Raw genomic sequence first — 26,349 nt, forward strand, 5'->3', positions numbered from 1 at the left:
TGTAGAGCACTCGAGTTTCTCATATTTAGACTACAAATTCCAGGGCTGGACCAATAGAGCCACGTTGGACTGGATATTTGGTGCCTCTTTTACTGGCTTTTCCCTTTCGTTCAAGCTTCACTGGGCTGGGCCAGCATTCTGGTTTAGGTGCCTGAGCACTTATTTTGTGACCTGGAAGGATTCCAGGCAGATGTTAGGCAGACCTGCTCCCGCCTTTTCTGAAGGTCTCTGTTCCCCTTGCCTTCTCAGTAAATTTGCCACCATTCTCTGTCCTTGCTGTAGTCATATCTGTTTGGCTGCCTTACCTGTGTGTGTGCGCTGGTATTGAACTAGGACCTTATTCGTGCCACTGAGTGCTATCAGTGAACCTCAGGCGGTCAGACCTGCATATGAAGGTCTACCTGCTGGGTCATCTCCCCTGCTGGGTCATCTCCCCTGCTGGGTCATCTCCCCTGCCTTCCGTTTCTGTGCTGGGTCATCTCCCCTGCCTTCCGTTTCTGTGCTGGGTCATCTCCCCTGCCTTCCGTTTCTGTGCTGGGTCATCTCCCCTGCAAGAGTTTCATGTTGAGTTTATGTGTTGGCTCCTCACATCTGATTCTGGGATATGGCTTACTTGCTTGCCTCTCACTAGGAAATACTTCTCAGTGCTAGTCTTGATTAAATGTAGCCAGCTACATTATTTGATCTTGGTCTAAGCAGCTACATTTTTCAAAATGGTATATATCCTCTTTTTTTCAGGAAAGATTGTTGGTTAAATTGCAATTAACAATTCCAATTATATGTCAAAAAATAATACTTTTACTAGGGTTTGTAGCATGTCCTTAGAAGTATAGAATAGGTCTATGTAAAATGGAATTCCATCTTTCCAATGTTTATCTTCATAATACCAAATTAATTTATTATTGGTTTTACGTCCCTTTAAAGAATTTCCAAAAAGTATACATGAATAAATGCTTGTGTGTGTGTGTGTGTGTGTGTGTGTGTGTATGTGTGACATTAGGTAACACTCTCTTCTCCCAACTACCAGGAAATAAATTATAAAATAGCTAGGATTTTGTCTGTTTGGAAGTAGGGGAAGAGGGAAAAATAGATAAGAAATACAACTTTGTTAACTCGTTAAAGCTAAGAAATATTAGCTGTCACTATGAAGCTATATTTTAAACATGTAAACATCATCATGGCAAAGAGCAAAGGGATTTCTGTTGTGTTCCTTTTCTTTCTCAATCTTAGATTTTGAGTAACTGGAGGGAGGAAAGATACCAAGATGATACGAAAGCCCGCCAGATGATGCATGAGGCTTTGCAGCTCCGGCTGAATCTGGTAAGGACCTTGGTGAGCATTTCCGTCTCACACCTCTCTCTATGTGACAGTAATGCCAGCTTTCAACTTCTTCTCTGGACAGTATCTGCATGACAATGAAGCCTTCCTCTTTTCACCCTGTATCTACTTCCTTTTCTCTTAAACCTTCTGTTTCCTTAGCTGCTGTCCTTCCTGTCTGGGTTGGGTTCCAGACTGTGGTGTTTTGAGCACCTATTTGTGTCTTACCCTGAGGCCCCACCTGGCAGAAGTTGTCCTCAGGGTGCAGCACTGGGAGAAGGCCTCACAGACTTTACTTTAATACTAATGTTGACTTTCAGTGTGTTTTATTTTACAACTCTAGAAATCTGTCAATTTAATTTTTCACAGAGAGACATTATATCAAATTAATTAGAAAAATACAAATCTCACAAGAATACTTTATAGAAGTCTGAAAGTTCTCACGTCTTGTATTCCCTTAAATTTTCTCTTGACAAACCCTAAATCCACCCTGGGATCCAGCTTTTGGCAATCCTCACAGGAACAGGTAGCCCTGTCGCAATACCTTCTCCTCATCATTCCTTCCACATTAAAGAGCATTTCCATTGGTCTTATAATGGCAGAGTTATTGTATAATAAAATAATAATAATAATAATAATAATAATTGAATATCACACAATTGCAGGTAATGTGACAGAGTTTTGATGCTATTCAGGTTTAATTTAACTGCAGTTACGTCTGAAACTAAGTACCATGAAAGACTGAGAAGAAAAGAAAGCTAATTTTATGAGAGCCCACATTCAAGTATTACTCCTTTTGTAAAGTTTTGGATGACTATACTCTGTGGAAAGTAACATTAACAGTGATGGCCACATAGCTCAAAGCAACAGTTAGAGAGTAATCCATCCTGTGGGTAGGAAGAACCACTTCTTAGCATCTCTTTTCTTTTAACAAGTCAACTTTTGGGCACAAACAGGAATAGGACTAGGTGTTTTCTCCTAGAGACATAAATTCTTTATTGTATTTTGTATGCTAGGTAGGAGGAATGTTTGACACGGTGCAGCGGAGCTCACAGGGGACCACCGACTGGGCCCTCCTACTCCTCCAGATAATCACTTCAGGGACTGTGGACATGCACACTAACAAGTACGTTGTGGCTTTTCTCATTTTATACTTTATTTGCTGCATGGCACAAGCTTTGGTACACTGACAGTAAATTCTGCTGTGTGTATATAATTTAGCTGCCATTGAAGACATTATGCTTACATAATTATGTGTGTCCTGGTTTTGTTTTTAAGAATATAATGGTTTTTTTCTTTCCTCTTAGTGAATTATTCACAACAGTTCTTGACATGCTGGGTGTTTTAATCAATGGGACATTGGCTTCTGACCTATCAAATGCTTCCCCCGGAGGATCAGAGGAGAACAAACGCGCATACATGAATTTAGTAAAGAAACTGAAAGTAAGCTTGTGATCAGCCTCTATTCCTAAATCAAGTTGTTTATGGATTATTGTCTGATTTCCTGCTCACTAATTTACATGTGTGGTTGATTGAACAGATTGTGGTTATCTTAACCAGGCTGTCAGTCTTTGGAGATTATAAGTAAAATTATAATTATAAGTTATAACTCTGAAGGATTTTTCTCTGCAAAAGTATACTCAAATAAAGTGTGTTTTAATTTTTAAGGAATTTCAAAACACATTATCACATATATAACCAAATCTCCAGTGTCAGATTTCGGTTAAACCCATGCTTAGATTTATACTGCTTTGAGTTTGTAAATCTGACTCATTCGATAACCCACCAACAGTACTTGAACTAAACAGCAAACAGATACTGCAGACACACAATCCGAAGACTTCACGGGAAAATAGCTCATGGTTACCTTGCAGCCTGACCCTGGGTACTGGAAAGTGTCCGTGCGGCAGCTCCTGCTGTGTGACAGCAAATGACACTGGCGTTTTGTCATTTCAGCACTCTGGCTTGTCATGTAGAACAAGCCTGCCTTTGTGTGCACTCCGATTTTCTACGTGAATAGAAGAAATGAAACATTTCACCAGTCCAGTGTGCAGCTGTCCCGCAGACTGCGCTACGGACCAAAGACATCCTGGCTCTAAAAACGGAAATGTGTCCCTGGAGCACTTCCTTCTTGCTGGCTTTTGCTTCATTCTAAAGTCAGAAGTTTCGCCTCACTTCTCTTTTGCTTTTACAGTTTTTTCCCTTTTTCTTCTAGAAAGAACTAGGAGACAAGAGGTCAGAAAGCATTGATAAAGTTCGACAGTTACTGCCTTTGCCAAAGCAGACTTGTGACGTCATCACGTGCGAACCCATGGGTTCTTTGATTGATACGAAGGGAAACAAAATTGCCGGATTTGACTCGATTGATAAAAAACAGGCAAGAGTAAATGTTTCTTTCCTCATATATAAATTTATCTAGCTATAGAAGCCAATTGACTTTTCTTACCCTCTTGAGGAAACACAAAAGATATTCATTGAATTTGTTAATTTTCCAGGGTATATTTTTGTCATCAATGCACAATAGCAATAGGCCTTTCCAAAAAGCCATTGTCTTTGGAGAGCTCCATTTAAAATGCTTATCTGGATTTAAGGAAATATCTAGAAACTATCAAAAGGTTAAGTAGCAGCTTGGTGTAAAAAAAGTAAAAGTAAAATACAATTGTTATTTTATATCAGAATAGGAAACAAAATATATTTATATGAGAAGATATGGATTGATACAATTTTCAAGTGCTGAGTAAGTAGTATTAAGTAAAACTTGTGTTCCGACACTACATATTCTCAAAGAAGCCGTATTAGATGGGCGTTTGCTTTATGTAAGACACTTTCTTTAAGAGAACAAATGCTATGGGCTGTCCAGGTCATAGTCCGGACAGGTTAGGACTATGTTTCCTTTAAGTCACAGGGAAAGCTAGTGAGAATAGGGTTCTCACAGTAGTGGACACGCAGACCATTCTGACAGACTAAGAGTTATTCAGAAAAGTATAGGACAGGTGGGGAAAGTTTAAAGAAAGACAGGAAAGAAGGTAACTGATGAGAGGAAAAGCTGTGCCACCAGAATCCAGAGTGAGCCCAAATGCCATAATAGTGTGGCCATGAAGGGAAATACAAGATGTCACAGCCAGGGTGACTTTGGCTTCTAGCAGAAGGCATCTAGGATCCTTTTAAATGTGAGGTCTGCTCAGGAGAATGATTTCATCACATGGCAGACAGCAGGGGTGGTGACATTACTGAGAGCATTAGAAGAAGCCACGCTTAAAGAGGAAGACAGACAAGAACAAATATGCTCATATCCAGGGAGGAGGGGATGGGGCCTTGGCGGTTTTTGAGGAGAAATGCCTTTGAATTGGTGTACTTGAGAAGTTAGGAAGAAATGTCACCAATTAGTATTCCAAATAAGAGTGTTCTATTTTTCAGAAACAAAATTGAATTCCTTACCTGGAGCTGGTAAAGATAACTTGGAATTGAAAGACTTAATTTGTGCTGTGCCTGCTTCCGTAATTAAGTTCTCTGCAAACATTTTATTCAGAGAAGGCCAAGTACACATACATGAAACACATACTAAATGAATCCATACAGGTTGGGTTGAAGTGACTATGAGTCCAATCAGATGCAGATTATATATTGAATTTTAAATCTTGGATAATATTAAAAATAATGGATTCTGAGAGGGTTGTAATTCAGTATTATAGCACCAACTTCAGAGAATGCTTGAGAAATTATATTTTCTACAACATACTTGAATGAAAGTGTCATTTTATACTAAAATATTATTGACTACCTTTAGATGTCTCAGGGAGTATCAGGGGATACAGAGAACTGGCGAACTGAACTTTCAGAGTTCTGAGCCCCAGTTCAGACAGCTTGAGTGGGTGTTCCTGCCCGAGTTCCCTAAGCCCATTCCAACCACGTTCTTGCAAGCCTGCCCTGTGAGTTGGGAACATGCCAGGTTGTGTTGTCACAGAACATTCTTTTCCCACAGGGTCTCCAGGTCTCTACGAAGCAGAAAGTGTCCCCATGGGACCTGTTTGAGGGTCAGAAGAACCCAGCTCCTCTGTCCTGGGCTTGGTTCGGCACTGTCCGTGTAGACCGGAAGGTGATCAAGTATGAGGAACAGCACCACTTCCTTCTGTACCACACTCACACCATGCCCAAGCCTCGCAGCTACTACCTAGAGCCACTGCCCCTACCTCCTGAGGAGGAAGAGGAAGAACCCACGTCTCCAGTTTCTCAGGAACCAGAAAGGAAATCAGCTGAGCTGTTGGATCCAGGAAAAACCGCAGCTGATGAGGAGAAGAAGACAAAGGGAAGGAAGCGTAAGACAAAATCAAGCTCACGCATTGATGTGAGTGCGGGAAGTCGTGGGAACATGGGATGGGATTTACCCATGGCCAAACTGCATACCTAGAAACATCACTAAGAATAGCATCGTCTTTCTTAGTAGAGTTTCCTAACAGGATTCTGTACTAAAAAAGAATGTCCCACCATGAGCTCTCAGGGACAGATGCAAAGCTTTTCATTTCCTTGGGGGGTGGGGATGTGGGATTTGGTTTTTTTTTTTTTTTTTTTTTTTTTTCTTTTTTCTTTTGTGAGACTGGCTTAGCTCACTTAATCTGAAAATCTCCAGTTCTCTCCATTTTTATAAAAATCATAAGTCCAGGTTGCCCTTGAATTGCTTTATAGACCAGGCTGCCCTCAACTCAGAAGTCTGCCTGCTTCTGCCTCCTAAGTTCCAGGACTAAAGGCACCACCACAGTTGACTCTACTTTTAATGACAATTTAACTTTAAATTTCAGTAATTGGTAATATTGAGTTGATAATCCTCATAGTTTCCCTGGGTTTGAAACTTTTTAAGAGGTATATGATTCTAATTTCCTAAATACTTTTATTAATAATTATGCCTAAATATCTTATTTTGAGTGATTGGTATTTGCAGTGAGTTCCTTCTACTTTTCTCATAATGAATATGCATCTAATGAACTGAACAAACTGGTCCTGAGGTTTCTGTCTTTGCCATTGTATCTTCTACCTCTGTTATTCTTTAATCTATTTTCAGATCGTATAAAACAATAAAACAAGCCTAGTTTACAATCAAATCTCGCACTTTTTCTCTTATATTTTAAATACATGACACCTATTAGTTGATAATTAAGAAATCATTTTATAGCATATGAGATGCATTTTTTAAAATAGCTTCTTTACCTGAAAGCACCTGGCTTTACTTGAGGAGAAAATTTCAGAACATTTTCTGTAGAATGCAGTGATGTTCGTGATTGGCAGGGAGGCAGTACTTAGAGCAGACACTCAGTGCTCATGGAGCGATTGGGGATAAGAGCTTGGTGAGTTTAGAGATGGCTGCCTTCACTTTCACATGCCCCTTGAATACCCGTGCCTTCTCTCAAGCCTGGGACTCCCTGTCCCACCAAGCCATACCAAAAAGCCTTACCTAAATGTTCACATTCTTCCTCTTGAAGGTGCCTCTTCCCAGTCAGATTACATTCTTTTATAAAACTAAGGATACTGAGATTTTCATTGTCCATCATCCTCTGGGGATATTGCTGGAGAAAGGAGTTGAGACTTCAGTGTGACCCATAGGGTGTGTCTCTGTTCTGAGGAGAAGGCATGGGAAGTAGCTCTGTGAGTGCTGCCTGCTCTGTTCTCATCCCGACCCACAGGAGACCCTTCCAAGATGGCCAGCAGGGCGCTCTGCAGCCCATCCTTCCTTTCTCACAGGCATTGTTCATGGGGCTCTTACTATGATTTCTTTATGTCTTCTGTAAGGAACATACTCTTTTCTTCTTTTCTTTTTCTTTTTTTGTGATGGTGGTGGGAAGATGATAACTTAGGACCTTATGTGTGTTCAGTGAATATTATTGAGCTAACTTCTTTATTAAATTAAAGAAGAAAATTTTAATTTGAATGAGCATTTTTAAGGAAATGGGTCGCCAATTATATTCTCTCCCTTTTGTTCTGGGACAGATCATCTCATGATTGGATAAGAAGATCTTATATTGATTGATTAAACAGGTGTGGCATATTCAAGTTAATTTGTTTTTTTTTTTTTATATTTGTGTTGAAGGAGTATCAACAGACCAACATATACCGAGTGCCTCCTAATTACTCCCCCATGTCCTCCCAAATGATGCATCACCCACAGCCTGCGCTGTGGGGTTACAACCTAGTGAGCCAACCTCAGCAGTCCAGCTTCTTCCTTCAGAATCAGTCTCTGAATGCAGGTAGGTCTGAGACAGGTAACCCTGCGAGACTGTTCTTAGCAGCAGCTTGAGTTTTGCCTGGCTTGCAACCTTTCTCCTCTATAAAATGAGAATTTTAATACACTAGTTCCCAGTTCTCATTTCTGTTGCAGTTGTTTCTGTTTCGCTGAGGTATGATCTGTCTTCAGCTAGACCCAATGGCTTGCTTCTGTTGTGTCCCCGCTACTACAAGAGAGGATGAGACAGGAAAATCACTGTGTGTTGTCAACATAGCAAGAACTTGTCTCCTTAAGTGATGTTCACAAGTAGCTGAAATTACATGCATAGATTATAGAATTTGTGAGGAGATTGCACTGCCTAAAGTCTGAGGTACCAGATATAAAGTCGATAGGTTTTATGTTTAAAAATGTGAATATGTTTCTGTTGGGTATAATTCCCACTTGTGTTTTAAAAGATCAGGCAGTATTGTAGCTTCCCTTTCTTACATTGTAAACTTTAAAGTTCAATCATGAAGCAGCTCAGAAGTTTGGTTTGGCAAGTAGATTTACATCTGAACACAGGAAATGACCATGTCCATACTAATTATTCCTGATTATAGTATTGTCTGGTGTAAGCTCCAAATACATCTTATAATCCAAATGAATATTTTCCTAGATAGAAACATTTGATAATTAGAAATAATTTTAATGGGAAAATGTTTTTAAAGGATGAGAAAGTTAATTTTATAAACATGCAGATAGGTGCATACTTAACTATGTTCATAACTTTTACATATATATACAAACATGTCCTTTTACATTTAATGAAAAATATGTTTATAGCCCTTGGGCCATCGTACACACAGTAGGCAGGTTCAGTACATAAGCTGAACATCCTCAGCCCTTGCACTTGGACTTGATGCTTTCTGAGCATACAGGGTCTCCCATCTACAGTGTATCACCTGCCCCCAGAGGGTTTGTTCTGACACTGCTTTCACACTGACGTCCAACCTAGCCCACTGCTCTGTTCAAAGTTGTACTATAGACCCTCTTCCTGGTCTCTGTGTTTCCCTCCCCTGCTTTCTATCGTATAGGACCTGTAGCTTCACTGGCTTCCTTGGCCACTTATCTTTACACAGCAGACTGTAAGCTCTATGAAGTTGGGTGGGTTTGCTTTGTTTTCATAATGATGTTCTTAACACGTAAGAACAGTGACCCAGTGTTAAACTAAACATTGGCTGCATATAGTGATGCGCAGCTGAGGCAGAAAGATCACTTGAGTTCAGGACTTTGAGGCTGTGTAGACTGACTGCTTGCCTGCTCCATGGTATGGGTAAGGGCAAGGTTTTGATTGTAAGCATGAGAATGAGAACAGCCAAAGGCATCTGCAAGAATTCAGAGCACAGAACATGGCCAGGACTGTCTGCTGGATCAGGAAGAACAGCAGGGACAGTGAAAAGAGGAAACGTATGAGAAGCAGGGTGAAGCACAGAGAGAACATCTTCAGATTGGCAGAGCTATAAAGAGAAGGAATAGCTGGTGGAGGGTTTAGCAGGTAGGGTGAGAAAGGCCAGGATGGGCTTTGATATGCAATAGGTACCACAGGTAGCCATATGTCCCTTCTGCAAAATGTAAGGAAATAACTCCTTTTGGCAGATGGGAATCAGTTCCACAAGTTTCTGGGTGATGCTGTCATTTATCTGACCACCAGAAATCCTGCTGGAGTTTATGTTGAGCTCACTTTTCGATATTTGGACTGCCTTGTGGAGGTTGGAGAATTGGGGTTTCCTCTGGACATCACATTCCAGCCTTTTGTAATCTCTTCTGTAGCTGCTTTTCAGCCGAAATTAGGATGTCATTGTTGGGGCCCAGAAAGGTTGGCATAATAATAGGCTTTTCCAATGATGAAATAAGCCAGTTCAGCCAAATTAATATAGCAATTAATAATAATAAAAGCAGGTGTCTTGGGAACAGCTCTCAGGAGTGTTCACTGGCCTCAGAAAATGAACTAAGGGAGACAGATAGATTATAGGGGGACAGAGAGAGAGAGCATAGAAAGAGAGAGTGTAGAAAGAAGTGGAGGGGGATTGATCTGGGGTGGCTGGTGGGTCCTTTGATCCACAGCCCACACCTTAGGCACCCTGTGGCAGCAGGTAATGGATTAAATAATTTCTAGGTCTCTAAGAGCTTGTCAGAGGATTTGCCTGTATATTAATAGGGTTAGGCAGGATGAAGGGTACTGGGTTTGAAGTCTAACATGGAATACTGGTCAACGGCTGGGAAGGAAAAGGATTCAAGTAAGGGTGGGGGGCATTTGCCAGAAGCATCTTGTTCAGCCTGAAGAGACAGAGAACAGTCAAAGTGGTTGGACTGGTTTCTATCAGCTCCCAACAAGTCTAGGGCTTACCAGTTCTGCAGGACCTCCTGAGCTGGCCTGGTACAGACCATTTGGAGCAGTTTGCAGGCCTCGGTTGACTCCTGAATGGTATCTGTCTGCTGAGTAGATATCTTCTTAGATGGATACAAACTATAGATAGGAGATAAAGTTAAGAAATTTGGGGAGGGGGTTCTGGTAGTCAGGGAAGTAGTCAAATGAAATCTCAAGACCAGGTCAAGGAAAGGGCCTACCCTCAGGGATAGTCAACAGGTAGAAAAGCTTAAGCTATTGACTGACAGGAGTAGTTATCTAGAGTTTATTTGACTTGTGACAGGTGGATCCAAATCATGACTCCCTGAAGTTCACACACATTTTTAAAAGGTTGGAAAAAGAGATGAAAGCTTGTAATCTGTACTGAAATCCTCTTTGTGGAAAAAGCAACTAACAAGTACATATAAACCATCGGAGTAGGAAGATAACACTATCAACCAACCAAACCCTTCAAACTCCCATGGAGGAAATCACGAACCTTTGTGCGCACTTTGAGAGACCTATTGATCCAGTTGCGTATGTAGCTGAAGATAGCGGTGTCTGGCATCAATGTGAGAAGAGGTTTTTGGTCCAGGGAGGGAATGCCAAGGCAATGGGGTGGAGAGGGGGTTCGGAAGGGAGTGCACGTTTGTGAAGACAAGTGGAGGGGGAAGGGGATGGGAGTGGGGCGGGGTAAAGGGATAAGATCTCAAATGTAAATACAGAGTATCTAATTTACAAAAAGAGAGAAAAAGAAAAAAAAAAAGCAGAGTAGTCTCCTGCTTTTGAGGTTCTGGATTAAAAGCATGAACACTCAACTATGTCCAGAGTAATTGAAATATGCATCATAGATAGATAGATAGATAGATAGATAGATAGATAGATAGATAGATGGATGGATGGATGGATGGATGGATGGATGGATGGATGGATAGATAGATAGATAGATGATAGATAGATGATAGATAGATAGATGATAGATAGATAGATAGATGGATAGATAGATGGATAGATAGATAGATGGATGGATAGATAGATAGATAGATAGATAGATAGATAGATAGAGTTGTGAAATGATGACGTCCCAGGTTTCAGCACCAATGTTAGGAAAAGGATGAAGAGAGTCGGGGGAATATGGCCCATGGAGGTGTGGCCAGGCCTGAAGGCGAGGGGGATGCCTCTGGGGGATCCATGTTGGGAATTCCTTCCCCCCTGAGGGACCAGCCACACGATGATGGTATAGTACAGAATGGAGTTTATTCAGGTCATGGGGGAGGTAAGAGGGTAGGAGAGGCAGGGTGGGGGGAGGTAGGGAAAGAGAGAGAGGGGGGGGAGAGGGAGGGAGGGAGGAAGAAGAAAAGAAGAAGAAGAAAATTAGAAAAGAGAGAGAAGAGAGGAATAAAGGAGTAGAGGCCTGCCATGAGCACCTGGAGGGAGGAGGGGAAAGGGAAGGGGAAGAGAAGGGGTTAGGGCAGGAGAACAAGAGAGAGAGGAGGGGTCAAGCAGCCTCTTTTATAGTGTCTGGTCACTGGGGCAGAACATACCTGACTATTGCCAGGTAACTAAGGGGTGGGGTTTACCTGGCTGTTGCTAGGTAACTGAAGGGTGGGGTTTACAGAATCCCAACAGATAGATAGATAGATAGATAGATAGATAGATAGATAGATAGATAATGTCAGAAGTTTTCAGCACAGTGAGGGATAGTTTTAAGTCTCTATTTAGAAAACAAATAAAGGAAACGGAAATTTTGAGCCTGTGACTATGAAAACAGTAGCCAGTGCTTTAATCTACCAAGACTAGATTAATAGTTTATCAGAATTCCACTCTGCACTTTTGAAGTCTGAACATCAGGTATCCTCTTTAATCTCATATTTCACATACCTTAAATCCTTTCCTCAGACCTCTTCAGCCTGAGTTTTCTATAAATCCATGCCTAAATCACTTTATTAGACTCTCACAACTCATATATACCTACATCAGATTACTTCCATAGACATTCACAACTTCCACCTACATAAGAGAAATCCTTTCCTTACATCCACACAGCTTGTGTTTACATACCTTAAACTACTTCTTTAGACCTTACAATTTACATAAACTCTCAACCTTTTTTTCCCCATCAAGTCATTTACCATGACACACAGGTGGTTGCTTACTGAGAGCAGTCATTGAAAAGCCAGTTCTTTTAAATAAAGGAAAATAGAAAAATGTAGATTCCTAGTAATAGCAGCGGGAGAGCTGGAGTTTGTGAATTTCCCCTTTGTGCTGCGTAGCCTGTAAGGGAGGTAACCTGTAGGTGAGTCTGCCTTTCTCAGCAGGAGACCTAGTAGCTCTGGGATACAAGGCCTGATATTTTACACCTGAAAGGAATGAGCGGACAGCCAGAGGCAGCCTTGCAGCGGGAGCCCGGCTGAAATGGGCTTCCAGCTGCTAAACTGCTAAAGCCTGGCTGGCCGTCAGCACCAAAAGATCTGAGCAGGATAAATCTGAGCAGGAATGCAGTCTAAATGGCAGAAACTTAACTGTTAGCCGGACAGCTAGCCTGGGCTTGTCCACGGTGATCTCTAGGACTTTCTTGGGGGCAAAGGTCATCAGTCTTTGACTATCACAGATGACAAAGTCACAGCTACCATTCCCAGGATATTTGAGAGATTTTCCTGTGGAGGATGACCCTGAGAAAACTGACTTGTCTTGGTGAAGTTGAGTAGAGCCTGCTGTGTCCTCAGCTTGGGCAGGGTTCTGGGGCCAGGCAAGGCATCCAACAGTTCTTTGCACAACAGTCATCATTACCACAATCCAGTTGGAGCTCATTGTTTACTGTCTTCTTTGGACACATACTCCTGTTATCTGTACATATCAATGAGTGATTTAAGAATATGGGGAATATTAAGTAGTAAGTTTAAAGTAGTGCTTCTGTAGGAGGTAAGAATATTTTAGACAGATTTGTAACATTTTGTTCTTTGGATGGCTCAGAAGTGCAAGGTTACAGAAGACTGGAGAAAACCAAAAGAAAGTAGACCACAGTCTGATCTGCAGTTTTTCTTTTTCTGTAAGGACCTCACTGTCCTTAGTTTAGTACTGTGCATTGTTAGTAACATTTTATGTCTTGATGCAGTCAGGTAACATAGACATTGTTACTCTGCTCTGGAAGACAGGTGCTCCTGTTGTTTTCTGTGGTGCTGAGTTTGAAGGATGCCTCCCAAGCAAGCAGCTAGAAAATGCTTTTCTGTCATACACGCTGCTTAAAAGAGAAGGAGGAGGAGGGAAGGAAGAAAGGAAGACCTTTTGTGAGAAAGAAAGAGAGAAAGAAAGAAAGAGAAAGAAAGACAGACCTTTTGTGAGATGTGTGCTTAGACTTTTTCCCATTTGTATATATACCAAAGAATACAGATGATTTCCGAGGGAAATATTGTTATTTGCTATAAAGCCTCCAATTGTAGAAATAGTTTTTCTAATTCATAAAGGCCTTAACAAATTGTGGATGCAGTATCTTCAGGATTTTTTAGTCTCTTGAGCAACCACGATTAAAGAAATGTTTGTCAAATTTGAAGTTTTCGAGTATTTCAAGTTTTTAGAGTGTTTTCATTTTTCTATTTTACAAAATAGGTATTTTCTTTATTTGTAATATATTTTAATTAAGGTAAAATTACATAACTTTCCTTTTCTTTTTTTTGTTCCAACCCCTGTCTTTCCTCACTTCATCTCTCCCATGTACTTTCCCTCTCACACCTCATTGCCCTTGTCACCCCTACTTCTTAATCGATGGCCCCTTTTCTTTGAGTCATCTTCATTGTTTGTGTGTGTATGATTTCAAGGCTGACCATTGTATAGCCAATAACTAATTATCATTAGGGGCCTCATGTCCACATTCCGGTTGACATTGTCATTGCTCGGATCTTATTTAGGCATCTCTTTCTAAAAGATTCCACCTCAGGTTTCTGACAGTGTTTCTGCTCACTTTTCTATGATGTGTCCTGAGCTTTAGGAGCCATATTGGAGATGTACCTGCTGGGCCTGGGCTCTCACACTCTGTTAATGCCTTGTATCCTATGCAGTGGTAGTTCTCTGTGACTGTCTTTTTGCTGTAAGGAAAGGCTTCTTTGATGAATAAGGACACTCTGTGTACATAAGGAATGATTTAGAATGTAGTAAGGATGTATACTAGACTGGTAAGTTGCTGATAATAGGTTCTCTTCTGAGATCCATTGATAGTTGGCTAGATTTCTCCAGCCAGGTATTGTCTCTGTCCTTAAATCCAATAGCTGCTGATAACTACCAACATATGAACTATATGAACTCTACTCTTGTACCTTTTTGTCATAGTACTTCTGGTGCTATGGAAGTTAGACCACAGGAAGGAAGAAGCTTTCACATTAGATCCAGTTTGAGTCCTTCAAATTCTGTGTTCTAAGTCTTTTGCCCTTGAGAGATAACCAGGGCCAACAGTGATGACTTTTTTGGTTTGAAGTCTTTTGGACTACCTTAACCAACATGTTGAATAAAGATTTGAACACCTAGTATTGGGGGATTTGTTAGAGTCTGTGGTTCTTGTGGAAAGCATTATCAGTCTAACTGACATGATGTAAGTGATGAATTATTTTTCCACTGGTGACATGAGCCAATTCAAGCCAGATTACATTATATTAAGTGTAGGTTTATTGGGGAAGCTGCTCCTGGGCTAAGGAAGAGGTCAGAGAATTCTCCATGGGAAGGGAGAGAGAAGAGAGGAGAAAGAGAGAGAAAGAAAGAGCATGAATGCTAAGAGAGAGGAGAGAGGGAGAGACCAAACTGTCTGGATTATATATGAAAAAGCCTGTGGCAGAAGGGAAACCCAGCCTGTGGGCTGGAAAACCATTGTTGGGAGTAGGGTATGTCAGGTGGGAGCTCCAGGGTGCTGGGAGAACCTGGAGGCTAGTCCTGCCTTGGTACAGGAACTATGTTCCTGTGTCCCTTGTCCCAGTGTCTGAAACCAAACATCAAGCTGTGTGTGTGTGTGCGCACACGCGTGCACGCACACGCATACCTATATGCATATATATATATATATGTGCATTTAAATATGTATTGTATATGATTTTAGGTAAAAATGATGAACTAGCATGATTCCTTGAGAGTTTATCGAATACCTTGGTGCTATTTGACCCTCCTCCATCTTCTTTCTCCAATTAGAGGCCCTTTCCTGGCTTATGAAACTTTACAAAATACAGCATAAGACACTGTTTCCTTCAAGTGATATGTCCCTGAGTAGTGTGCATGGCTTACGACCCACATAACTGATGCTTTGTGCTGACCCATTTGGTTTCAGGCATTGCATTTTACCCACTGAGGTGCAGCCTCCACGCAGCCATTGTGAAGTATTGTGGTTTATGCACACCATTGCTTTTTATTTATGGGCATTAGGCAGCTCTAAGGAGAGTATCAGTACTTGGAGCCAGCAGGACACTGTCTTATTTTCTGTCTTGCTCATAAAGTAAGAAAGGTGGGATTTCCATGTTGTCATAAAAGAATACCTATGGATATCGAAAGCTTCCTTTTGGTTGCTCTTACAGGTGGCTCCAGATTGGACCCTGCGGGCTCCTTTGTCCCAACCAATACCAAGCAAGCTTTGTCCAACATGCTGCAGAGACGCTCAGGCGCCATGCTACAGCCACCCTCCCTTCATGCAGTCACATCTCAGCAGCAGCTGCTACAGATGAAGCTCCTACAGCAGCAGCAGCAGCAGCAGCAACAGCAACAACAGCAGCAGCAGCAGCAGCAGCAGCAGCAGCAGCAGCGGCTTCTCAGGCAGGCTCAGACTCGACCTTTTCAACAGGTTTGTTCAGAACCAGCCTTGGCGTCCTCCTTCTATGGTCCCCTCCTCTAGCTAGGAATGAGTTTGGGATGTGGTGCATAATCTTGCTATGTGCATATCTCTGTACATGTGTGGCCAGAGGGATATGGCCTTTACACAGGTTTATGAATATCCTTCCTCTTTTGTATTTTATTATTGACCTTGAGAGGAAGCCCAAAGTGCTAAGGACTCTCCTACCCTCCACTCTATAGTATAATCACTACAGTGTTTTATATTCATTTTGTCCCTTATATGCATGTCCTCACATGTACTTCTTTGATTTCATGCCTCTGATATCATGATGCTTTTCTCTTTTGTTGTGTTAAGCATTCATTCAATATCAGACAATAATCAAATTATCAACAATGGTTCATATATGGAATTTGTGTGCATGTGTCGAATGCTAGAGATGGTACCTAGAGCCTCATACATGATGGGTAAACACTTTACCCTTAAAAGATGTGCCTAGTGCATGAATATTGACTGTAGTCTCTGTTTGTTAGGTCTCTGTAGTCTTAGGTTTGTTTTGAGCCAGTGTCTTTGTATGTAGCTCTGGCTGACCTGGAACTTACTGTGTAAACCAGGCTGGTTTCAGATTCAGAGATCCACCTGCCTCTGCCTCCTGAGTACTGGGATGGAAAGAATGCCTCAGTTTGTGCCCGGCTTTTGGGTTTAGTTTTTTGATTAATTTTCTGATTTTTATGCCCTGTAATTCACAGTGTTTGTATGGGAAAAAAAAAGTGACAAAAATGACCCATGTCCAACCACAGTTGAGAACAGGAATGAAGCAGAATTGCACAGCCCTTCCCAGTTTGTGAACCTTTTTTGTGGTTTCCAGTTTCCCTGTTGTGATAATAAAAGCCAACAGAGAATGTATCCTGCGGAACCAGCATGCTCTCTCTCACTGCGTTAGCTCTTTAGATCCCACACACACAACGTGTGCGTGAGGGCCTTTGGGGCTTTATGTGCCAGCCAGGCTGTGAAACAAGAAATGTCCCCAACGACCTGGCTCCCAGGGCTTTTGATTAGCTCTAGCCCTCTGCCTCTTCATACCTGACCCCTGTCTACCTGAGATGTTTTCATTGCCACGTGGTGACAGGAAGAAGAGGGGAGGCATTCCTTATGCACTCTTAAAAGTTGTCCTTTTAAAACTGACCCGTGTGAGGACGGGAAGCAGAATTATCTTGAGCTTGTTCCCCCCCACTCTACAGCTGCTTGGGTATCAGGTAAAATGGCCAGAGTTGCTCAGTACTCATGACTGATGAGAACTTGAGTAAAATGCTTAAAAAATACTGATTTGCTTAAATAAGCAACACGTTTGGAGCCATTAAAACCCTCATTGAGGTTTTAGCTGTTCTTTTTGGGGGGCAAGCTTGCTTTTGCTTCAAATTCTTTTTTGTTATTCATCAATTATTTATTTTATATTCACTGGTGTTTTGACTGCATGTATATCTGCACTAGGGTGTCAGATCCCCTGGAATAGGAGCTACAGACAATTGTGAGCCCCCATGTGGGTGCTGGGAATTGAACTCAGGACCTCTGGAAGAGCAGCCAGTGCTCTTAACCACTGAGCCATCTCTCTGCCCCTCTTGCTTCAAACTTGATTGCTCTTTTATCACAGTTCTGAACTTATCTTAATCGTAGCTCTCTTTCAAACCAGCACTGCTGAACGTAGCTTTGAGTTGCTAATGAAAGTGGTTCTGAGCACTGGACTAAAGGTCACTGGTGTACAGGTAACCATGCAACTGAGAAGTTTGATGAGACAGTTTATTCTAAGGCATAGCACAGGTCTTCCTCTCAGCCCTCAAACAGACCTCAGTAAGTTTTGTCTCCTGCAGAGTTGTGCTGGTTAAATGGCGCTGATCAGCCATCTGTGTTTTTCTACTAATTCTTCTGGGCCAGCGCTTTGGTTTTGTTCTGGTTTCTCCTTCATCCCAATTGTCTTATCCTTTAGGGTCTTACACGTCTTCTTCAGATAGTCAATCAGCTTCATAGCATCAGTGTGTGCCTCGCGTTCGTCCCCAGACAAGCCCTGAATGTCACTTGGCTAACAGAGGAGGATATGCATTCTGCTTCAGGTCCCCCAGGCCTTTGTGTCACAGTGGAGGCAAGTGAGCTAAGTCTCTAGCTCCTCTCAGAAGGAAGAGAAAGGCATAGTTATGCAGACATATGGGTAGGAACCCTTCAGAATGAACAGACAAGATACATATGCAATGTCTGAATGGTGCTGAGGTACTCTGTGGAATGGTGGGCTCCTCCCCCTCTGCCTAGGTTGTCTATTGCCGCAAAACACACCATGACTGCAGTGGCTCTTATAAAGGAATTATATTGTACTATTTATTTTCTACTTATATTAATTTAATTATATTTAATATATAAAGCATTAGATTGGGGCTGGCTTACAGTTTGAGAGTTTAGTACATTATCAGCCTGGCAGACAGCATGGTAGCATGCAGGCAGGCGTGGTGCTGGAGAAGGAGCTGAGAGTTCTGCATCTGGATCTTCAAGCAGTAGAAAGAAAGACGCTGTCTAGCTTGGGCTTCTGAAACCCCCCACACTGATATACTTTCTCCAGCGAAGCTACACCTACTCCAGCAATACTTCCTAACCTGTCTGGTACAAGCATTCTCTAATGACTAATTATTCAGATAAGTGATCCTGTGGTGGTCATTTCTATTTGAACCACCCACAGTAATATTTGTTATTAGTATATTTGGAATGTAGCTAAGTATGTTGCTGTGGAGAGAAAAGAATCTCCTTTTGATAACTATTTCAAATCCAGAACAGTGGTAGAATTGTGTGACATACAGGTCATATTGATAATTTGGTACAGTGTATAATGCTAGACACATTAGGCTTTTCTAAGCACTAATCATTTCAAGACAGAATAATATTCTATCTGGGAAGGAATGCTTTCTCAGGTTAAATGCCCATACACGAAGCTACTAATATTCTTGCTTTAGATTTGTGTCCTCCGGCAAGCTTTTTTGACTTGTAGATAACAGTGTGAAGATATCATGTTATTGCCTCAGTGTAGGTAGATTGAGAATCCGACACTTCCCAGGCTCCGCTGTGGCTGCCCTGCTGCCTTGCTTGTTGGCTTATCCTGTAGGGTTAGGCGTTAGGCCTTACAGTTTTCCTTCTACCATCCCTTACCTCCTGAAGGCACATCGGAACTCTAGCAAGTGTTGAATAAATGTATACATGATGAAAGGAACCACTCTCAGGCGTCCAGTGCTTCCCAGTAGCCTTACCCTCAGCAGAGGGATCTCTACCCACACAGTCCTGGCTTACTGTCTGGATGCTTCTGGAATAGCCTCTTGTTGTACCATTTTGAAACCTAAATGCACAGAAGAGACATAGTGCTGAAGGTCTGTCAGGATCTCAGTCTTTACAGAGTGTTTTCAGCTTCTTCCCATCTAACAAAGAGATGATTAATGCAGAACCCTGCTCCTTACCTGGTACAAGGCTAAAATACATTGTGGGAAACTTTCTAGTCCCTCTGTAGGTCAGATAGGAACCTCAGCCAGTCATGTAATTTCCTATTACAGGGCTTCATCCTAAGATTCAAGAGAAAAGAAGGACCAAGTCCACAATTATCCAAATTAAAGCAAGCTGTATTTGGCCACACTGTAGCTTGGCCATCCAGTTGTCTTCCCCTCAGGGTTTTCCAGAGCAGCCCCATTGGGCTCTTGAAACTCTTCTTATAAGAGGGATAAGGTGTTGACAGGTGGCAGAAGGGTTGGTAGTTATTCATTGTTAAAGGGAGGAACAAAGGCAAGGATATGCTTAAGTGAATGGGGGTTGCAAGTAACCACAAAGGCAAAGACAGACATCAGTGAATGGGGATTACCGGCAGTTTATATCAGACCAGGGACTTACTCTTGATTGCAACTAGAAGCCAAGGACTTGACACAGGACAAGCAAATTTATCTCTTAGCTAGATTTTAACACTAAGCAAACTGTTTTAGGTGTAAACAGAACTCTTATCTTTCAAGGTATGTTCTATTTTGGTCTGACATCAACCTGTGGGGAATTTGTCCATGCATTGGTCCCATACAGACAACCTTTTATTTCTTTTGAATGTCTGAAGGTGTTGTCTTGGCAGCTGACTACTTGATGAGATGTTGATACTTGTAACTGGATGTCCCTGATGGCAGTAGCCCGTTAGTATGAACAAAGATGGCTTGGCAAAGGAAGGAAGCTCTTTTCGTTCCTCAGTCTCTGACTTTATGGAGAAGGTGGCTGATGTTTCTCATCACTCTGTCTCTTTATTAGAAGAGACTCAGCACTTGTCACTCACTGTGCCTCCGTTTCATCCACAAGCTGGTGCTAATGCAGGGCTAGTGTGATTCTGCAGCCCGTGATCTTACACAGGCACCGATCCAGTGACTATGGCTCAAAGATGGTGGATGCTGTGCTCACCTATTGTTTTATTAGCGACATGCTTACAGCGTACTTATCTGAGATTCCTAGCCCATAGAAATAGCCTTTTCCTTGACTGTGGATAAAGATATGTCAGGTGTGTTTCTGGTATTATTGCATTAATTATCTCTAATAAGATTCCACGTTTTCTTTGCGGCAGCAGTAGAGTGGATTAAATAAGCGCAGTTTGATTTCCTAATGGTCATTTTACTTTCCTAGAGCAGTAGTGTTTATTATCTAAATTTTCTCACGTAAACCAAGATGGACTCATTCCAGCTTCCATGTTAGATGTATCATATCTTAAAGAATGATGATTATAATAATGCAAAGTGCTGATTGAATTATTTTCCGTTATCTGTTTTTTATATTTAGTATTTCTAGCAGTGAGAACTTTTCCTCCCACCACTATAATGTGAATCAGTTTTGGAAGGGATTTGCCGAAGAAATATTTAGTTTTGACTCAAGAAAACAAAATGTATGTCTCAATATGTAGTATTATGTTTTCCTGATTTTGCTCAGAGTATAAAGCCATTTTTGCCCTTGTTTGAAATAATGAAGCCAAAAGATATTTAGCTTAAGTTGAGATGAATTTGGCAGAAAGGAGTTAACCATAGACTTCTGGTGCTATAAAATGTAATGCTGAAAGATTTGCTAGAAAAGAGGTTCACTGGAGGAGGGAAGGGAGAGTTCAGACCTAAGAAAAGATAGAGGCAGACAAGTAGACAGACAGACAGACAAAACCGGATCGGGGAGAGCTATGAGGGCAGAGAGGGAGCTGGGCTGGTTAGTCGCATGTTCATCTGGGGCTCACAACTGGCGGCAGAATGACGTGGGCAGTTTCTAGGTCCCCGAGAGCAGGCCAGTGGAACTGCCTGTACACTGACAACAAGAAGACTGCTGGCAGAAAACAGAGATGCCTGGCCATTGCAAGCATTATAAGAATTTGTAAACAAATTTAGTTGCAGTCATGGAGGTAGGTGGTTGAAGAAATTAAGGAGGGCAGAACCAGAGCCTCTTCGAATTGGTAAATGCTTGCCAAGTCAATCTGTGACGTCATACAGACACGGCCTATGGAGTTCTGTGGTCATACAAATTGTACACCAACCCGTGACCCAGTGACTGTTCTCATAATTTAGGCGTAGGTTTTTATCATTTTGGAATCTATTCTTTGTTTTTTTTCTGAACCAGTACAGAATTTGAAACTTTTTTCATGATGTCCTTCGGTAGTAGACATGTACATGGGATGTGGGTCTTACTTACTAATATATTGTGTTTCTGCTGAACAGTGACATTGACATAAAACAGTTGTTCTGTGCCAAGGTCTAGCCTAGAGGAGAATGAACAGCTTATTTCTTAATGAGAAAGGGTAAAAGATTGGGACACTGCCAAGAAAAGAAACATTGTCGCAAAGGTGGCTGTTAGAACTGAGGGAATACACTGATTTATGCAGTGCTGCCTAAAATGATAAGGATTTTATTTTTTTGCTTGAAAATTTCTCTTGTGCATTGCTGTCTTTAGCAAAGCGAAGCCCCAGTGTTCTTTCTTGTGTCTGTGTCTAGAGCTCAGGAGGCTTGTGACCATCTTAGTCACCATGACCTCTTGGAACACAGGTCTAAAATGATTAAACAAGGAAATTCACCCAAGGGGTACCTGTTTCTAAATTACATTCAGTAAGTCTGTAAACAATGACGGTACTGTAAATTTATATTTCTTCTTTACCGTGGTTGATTGAATACGTGATCAGCCTAACGCTGAACTTCCTCTGCTTGGAACTAATTGATTGCATCCAGTGATTTATGGCCTGCTGACTGCTCTCTTTCCTATCTTCTCTGTTTTATGTTACCCAGATGGCCTGAGCTCTGTCATTGTACCTAGGCAGGGCCCCAGTTACTCACAGTGAGTGGGGCTCCCAAATCCTTTAGCCACAGCTAATAACCGGATCTGATAACCCCCATTTAACTCTCAAGATATATCATTTTACCACAAAAGTATCCCGCATTGTTTATGAGAGCCCCACTTGTTTAGCATAAATTAATGAAAAAAATTGTAGGCCTTGAGTTTTGGTTTCCTAAAGCATTGTTTTAAAATGCAAGCTTTTCATATGAAGCTTGACTACACGTATAACAGTCATAAAACGTCCCATCTGTGTGTCCTGCCATTTTCTTGCTGTTCCCATGTGGAGGGCATGTGTAACTCTGCTTCCTGTCAGGGAAGACTTCCATGGTAGTGACTGCAGCCTGCTGTCCATTCTTCATCTCATTCCTTTACAGAATAAAATGTATGCTTTACTCCTGTAATGGTTAATAACTGTAGCCTTCATTTCATTACTACTCATTTGTGTTTGAGTGCACTAGCCACACCCAATTTAATGGGATTTCTTTCTGAGCCTTTACCCCTTAATGACCTCATTATCTTTTATTTTGAAGCAGGATTAAGATTTCTTTATGCATATGAGTACACTGTAGCTGTCTTCAGACACACCAGAAGAGGGCATGAGATCCCATTACAGATGGTTGTGAGTCACCATGTGGTTGCTGGGAATTGAACTCAGGACCTCTGGAAGAGCAGTCAGTGCTCTTAACCACTGAGCCATCTCCCCAGCCCCCTTATGATTTTTATCATGTATTTGTATACAGTAGAAAACCTAAGTATTCACAGGCACTTAGACAATTGGTGTAACTTCACCCCAATCCTGGTTTTGAGTCTTTTTATTCTTGAAGTCTCGCTTCTCCCTATGGTGATTTACATTGTTCCTAGAGGAATGTGTGGCTTGATTTGTCAGCTGATGCAAGAGAGAGGACCCGTGGCTGTGCAGTAACTGTGTGTGTGAGGACCTGTGGCTGTGCAGTAACTGTGTGTGTGAGGACCTGTGGCTGTGCAGTAACTGTGAGGACCCGTGGCTGTGCAGTAACTGTGTGTGTGAGGACCTGTGGCTGTGCAGTAACTGTGTGTGTGAGGACCTGTGGCTGTGCAGTAACTGTGTGTGTGAGGACCTGTGGCTATGCAGTAACTGTGTGTGTGAGGACCTGTGGCTGTGCAGTAACTGTGTGTGTGAGGACCTGTGGCTGTGCAGTAACTGTGTGTGTGAGGACCTGTGGCTGTGCAGTAACTGTGTGTGTGAGGACCTGTGGCTGTGCAGTAACTGTGTGTGTGAGGACCTGTGGCTGTGCAGTAACTGTGTGTGTGAGGACCTGTGACTGTGCAGTAACTGTGTGTGTGAGGACCTGTGGCTGTGCAGTAACTGTGTGTGTGAGGACCTGTGGCTGTGCAGTAACTGTGAGGACCTGAGGTTGTGCAGTAACTGTGTGTGTGAGGACCTGTGGCTGTGCAGTAGCTGTGAGGACCTGTGGCTGTGCAGTAACTGTGTGTGTGAGGACTTGTGGCTGTGCAGTAACTGTGTGTGTGAGGACCTGTGGCTGTGCAGTAACTGTGTGTGTGAGGACCTGTGGCTGTGCAGTAACTGTGTGTGTGAGGACCTGTGACTGTGCAGTAACTGTGAGGACCTGTGACTGTGCAGTAACTGTGAGGACCTGTGGCTGTGCAGTAACTGTGTGTGTGAGGACCTGTGACTGTGCAGTAACTGTGAGGACCTGTGACTGTGCAGTAACTGTGAGGACCTGTGGCTGTGCAGTAACTGTGTGTGTGAGGACCCGTGGCTGTGCAGTAACTGTGTGAGGACCTGTGGCTGTGCAGTAACTGTGAGGACCTGAGGTTGTGCAGTAACTGTGAGGACCTGAGGTTGTGCAGTAACTGTGAGGACCTGTGACTGTGCAGTAACTGTGTGTGTGAGGACCTGTGGCTGTGCAGTAACTGTGTGTGTGAGGACCTGTGGCTGTGCAGTAACTGTGTGTGTGAGGACCTGTGGCTGTGCAGTAACTGTGTGTGTGAGGACCTGTGACTGTGCAGTAACTGTGAGGACCTGAGGTTGTGCAGTAACTGTGTGTGTGAGGACCTGTGGCTGTGCAGTAACTGTGAGGACCTGTGGCTGTGCAGTAACTGTGTGTGTGAGGACTTGTGGCTGTGCAGTAACTGTGTGTGTGAGGACCTGTGGCTGTGCAGTAACTGTGTGTGTGAGGACCTGTGGCTGTGCAGTAACTGTGTGTGTGAGGACCTGTGACTGTGCAGTAACTGTGAGGACCTGTGACTGTGCAGTAACTGTGAGGACCTGTGGCTGTGCAGTAACTGTGTGAGGACCTGTGGCTGTGCAGTAACTGTGTGTGTGAGGACCCGTGGCTGTGCAGTAACTGTGTGTGTGAGGACCCGTGGCTGTGCAGTAACTGTGTGAGGACCTGTGGCTGTGCAGTAACTGTGAGGACCTGAGGTTGTGCAGTAACTGTGAGGACCTGTGGTTGTGCAGTAACTGTGAGGACCTGAGGTTGTGCAGTAACTGTGAGGACCTGAGGTTGTTGTCACTTCCATTCAGTGCCTGCTTCCCAGTTCTTAGCAAAATGCAGCATCTCCATTTTCTTTCCAAGAGGGGGAATATATTTTGTTGTTGTGTTTTGGTTTTAGAGCATATTTTTTAAATAAATTTTATAAGACCTCTTTTGCGTGGCTTGAGCTAACCAAGAATGCATGCTCTGCATTAAATTACTATTAGGTTTCTGTATCAGGTAGCCACCCTATAATGTAAGTCTATGAAATGTTACAAAGAATCAATTCATGTGGTGTAAGTCACCTTGTTTTATGGCATTTGGGTGGTAATATTTTATACTGCTGCAATCCCTATATTTGCACACTCCAACTTTGGAAGTATTTGGGCTATTACATGCTTGCTCTGAAGGAAGATTCTCTCTAGTTGCTGTTTGGTAAAGCAGAGTTCAGAAGTGCTTCTGAACCTTACATTTTTCTTGAACTTTTATGCTTATGAGGAATCAACATGTACAGATGTTATCTATTGTCATGTTGATAATGTCGTATGAAAGAAAACAATTGGCATGGATTATTTGCCAATCATTCAACTAATTTTTGGGGGGGTAAGGTATTACAACATTATAAGTCAGAAGAGTTTCTTTGTTTTTTACATTCACTTAAACAAAGTTTTATCTTTTCTCTGCTCCTGTTTTTATGACTCTCCTATTTTATGAATTTGATTAATAAATTCAAATAGCTATGTCTGTCATGGGCAGGCAGGTTAATAGATGATGTTACAGAGAAGGTACACGTTTATGGCTTGTTTACTTTGAAATGCATCAAGCAGTTTTAGCAATTAATGCTGGTATCAATTGATCTTAGTCTAGTAATAGTGCAAGTGAAGGTTTTCTAACACAGTACATATGTGTAATTTGTCACAAGGGTCTTATAGTATTTGTCTGGTTCTGTTTTTTGTGGCCAAAGCAGACAAGCCTGCTATGGTGGTCATAGTGCTTTATATGATTCAGGTTATTACAGCCATGGATACTTCATAACTTACAAACCAGTCTTAAGTAAAACTCACTTTGCTATGCAGTTCATTACAGTGCTGGCTTATGTTGCAGCTGCTAGTAGTAGTAATAGGAGTAGTATCAAAAATGCCTTTTATTATGGCAAAATATGTATAAGATGACGTTTTGCCACTTGAATTATTTTATTTTTCTTTCATTGAAAATACTTTTTTCATAAAATGTATTCTGATTATGGTTTCCCTTCCCCAACTCCTTTATTCCTGCATTCTTCCATTTTCTCCCTATCTGAATCCACACCCTTTCTGTTTCTTTTTAGGAAGCAAACAAACTAGAATGGGGCAAAATAACAGACAAAAGCCAAAGAAATAGCACAGGAAACACACACCTCTGTACACACAGGAATCCCCGTAAAGCAAAAACCTGGAAGCCATAATATATACACATAGGACCTGTAAAGTTAAAGAAAAATGCCTCACAAAACATTTTAAGACAAAAGCCCCTCCTAAGATGCCATTGATTTCATTTTGTGGTGTTTATCTATTGCTAGGCAGGGCAACACAGAGAAACTCTGACTTGAAAAAACAAACCAAACCAGAGTAGTTTTTATATGCAGTGAGACTTCTCTAGAGAGAACAAATTTTCATCTGTGAGTTATCAGCTGGAGATAGCTTTGGGTAAGGTTTGGAGACCACAGTTTGCACAGTTTGTGTGTGCTGTCTCTCTCTAGGAGTTCATATGTGCACAGTCCTGCTGTGCTTAGAAGGCTTGTCTCAGGTGTCCTGTTTCTTTCCTG

At 42.0% G+C, this 26,349-nt stretch overlaps 1 protein-coding gene across 3 annotated transcripts in view; it reads left to right on the top strand.

Moving 5' to 3' along the window:
- MED12L (mediator complex subunit 12L) overlaps positions 1–26,349 on the top strand; it is a 303,185-nt gene that overhangs the window by 236,586 nt on the left and 40,250 nt on the right. For all 3 annotated transcript variants that reach the window (XM_080929626.1, XM_080929627.1, XM_080929628.1), the window contains exons 32-38: positions 1,231–1,320; positions 2,334–2,443; positions 2,625–2,760; positions 3,533–3,694; positions 5,300–5,662; positions 7,397–7,553; positions 15,467–15,729. In XM_080929626.1, coding sequence (XP_080785752.1) covers positions 1,231–1,320; positions 2,334–2,443; positions 2,625–2,760; positions 3,533–3,694; positions 5,300–5,662; positions 7,397–7,553; positions 15,467–15,729 — 1,281 coding nt within the window. The remainder of the gene's footprint in view (positions 1–1,230; positions 1,321–2,333; positions 2,444–2,624; positions 2,761–3,532; positions 3,695–5,299; positions 5,663–7,396; positions 7,554–15,466; positions 15,730–26,349) is intronic.

The sequence above is a fragment of the Micromys minutus genome (assembly GCF_963924665.1).
Source record: "Micromys minutus genome assembly, chromosome: 15".
Lineage (NCBI taxonomy): Eukaryota > Metazoa > Chordata > Mammalia > Rodentia > Muridae > Micromys > Micromys minutus.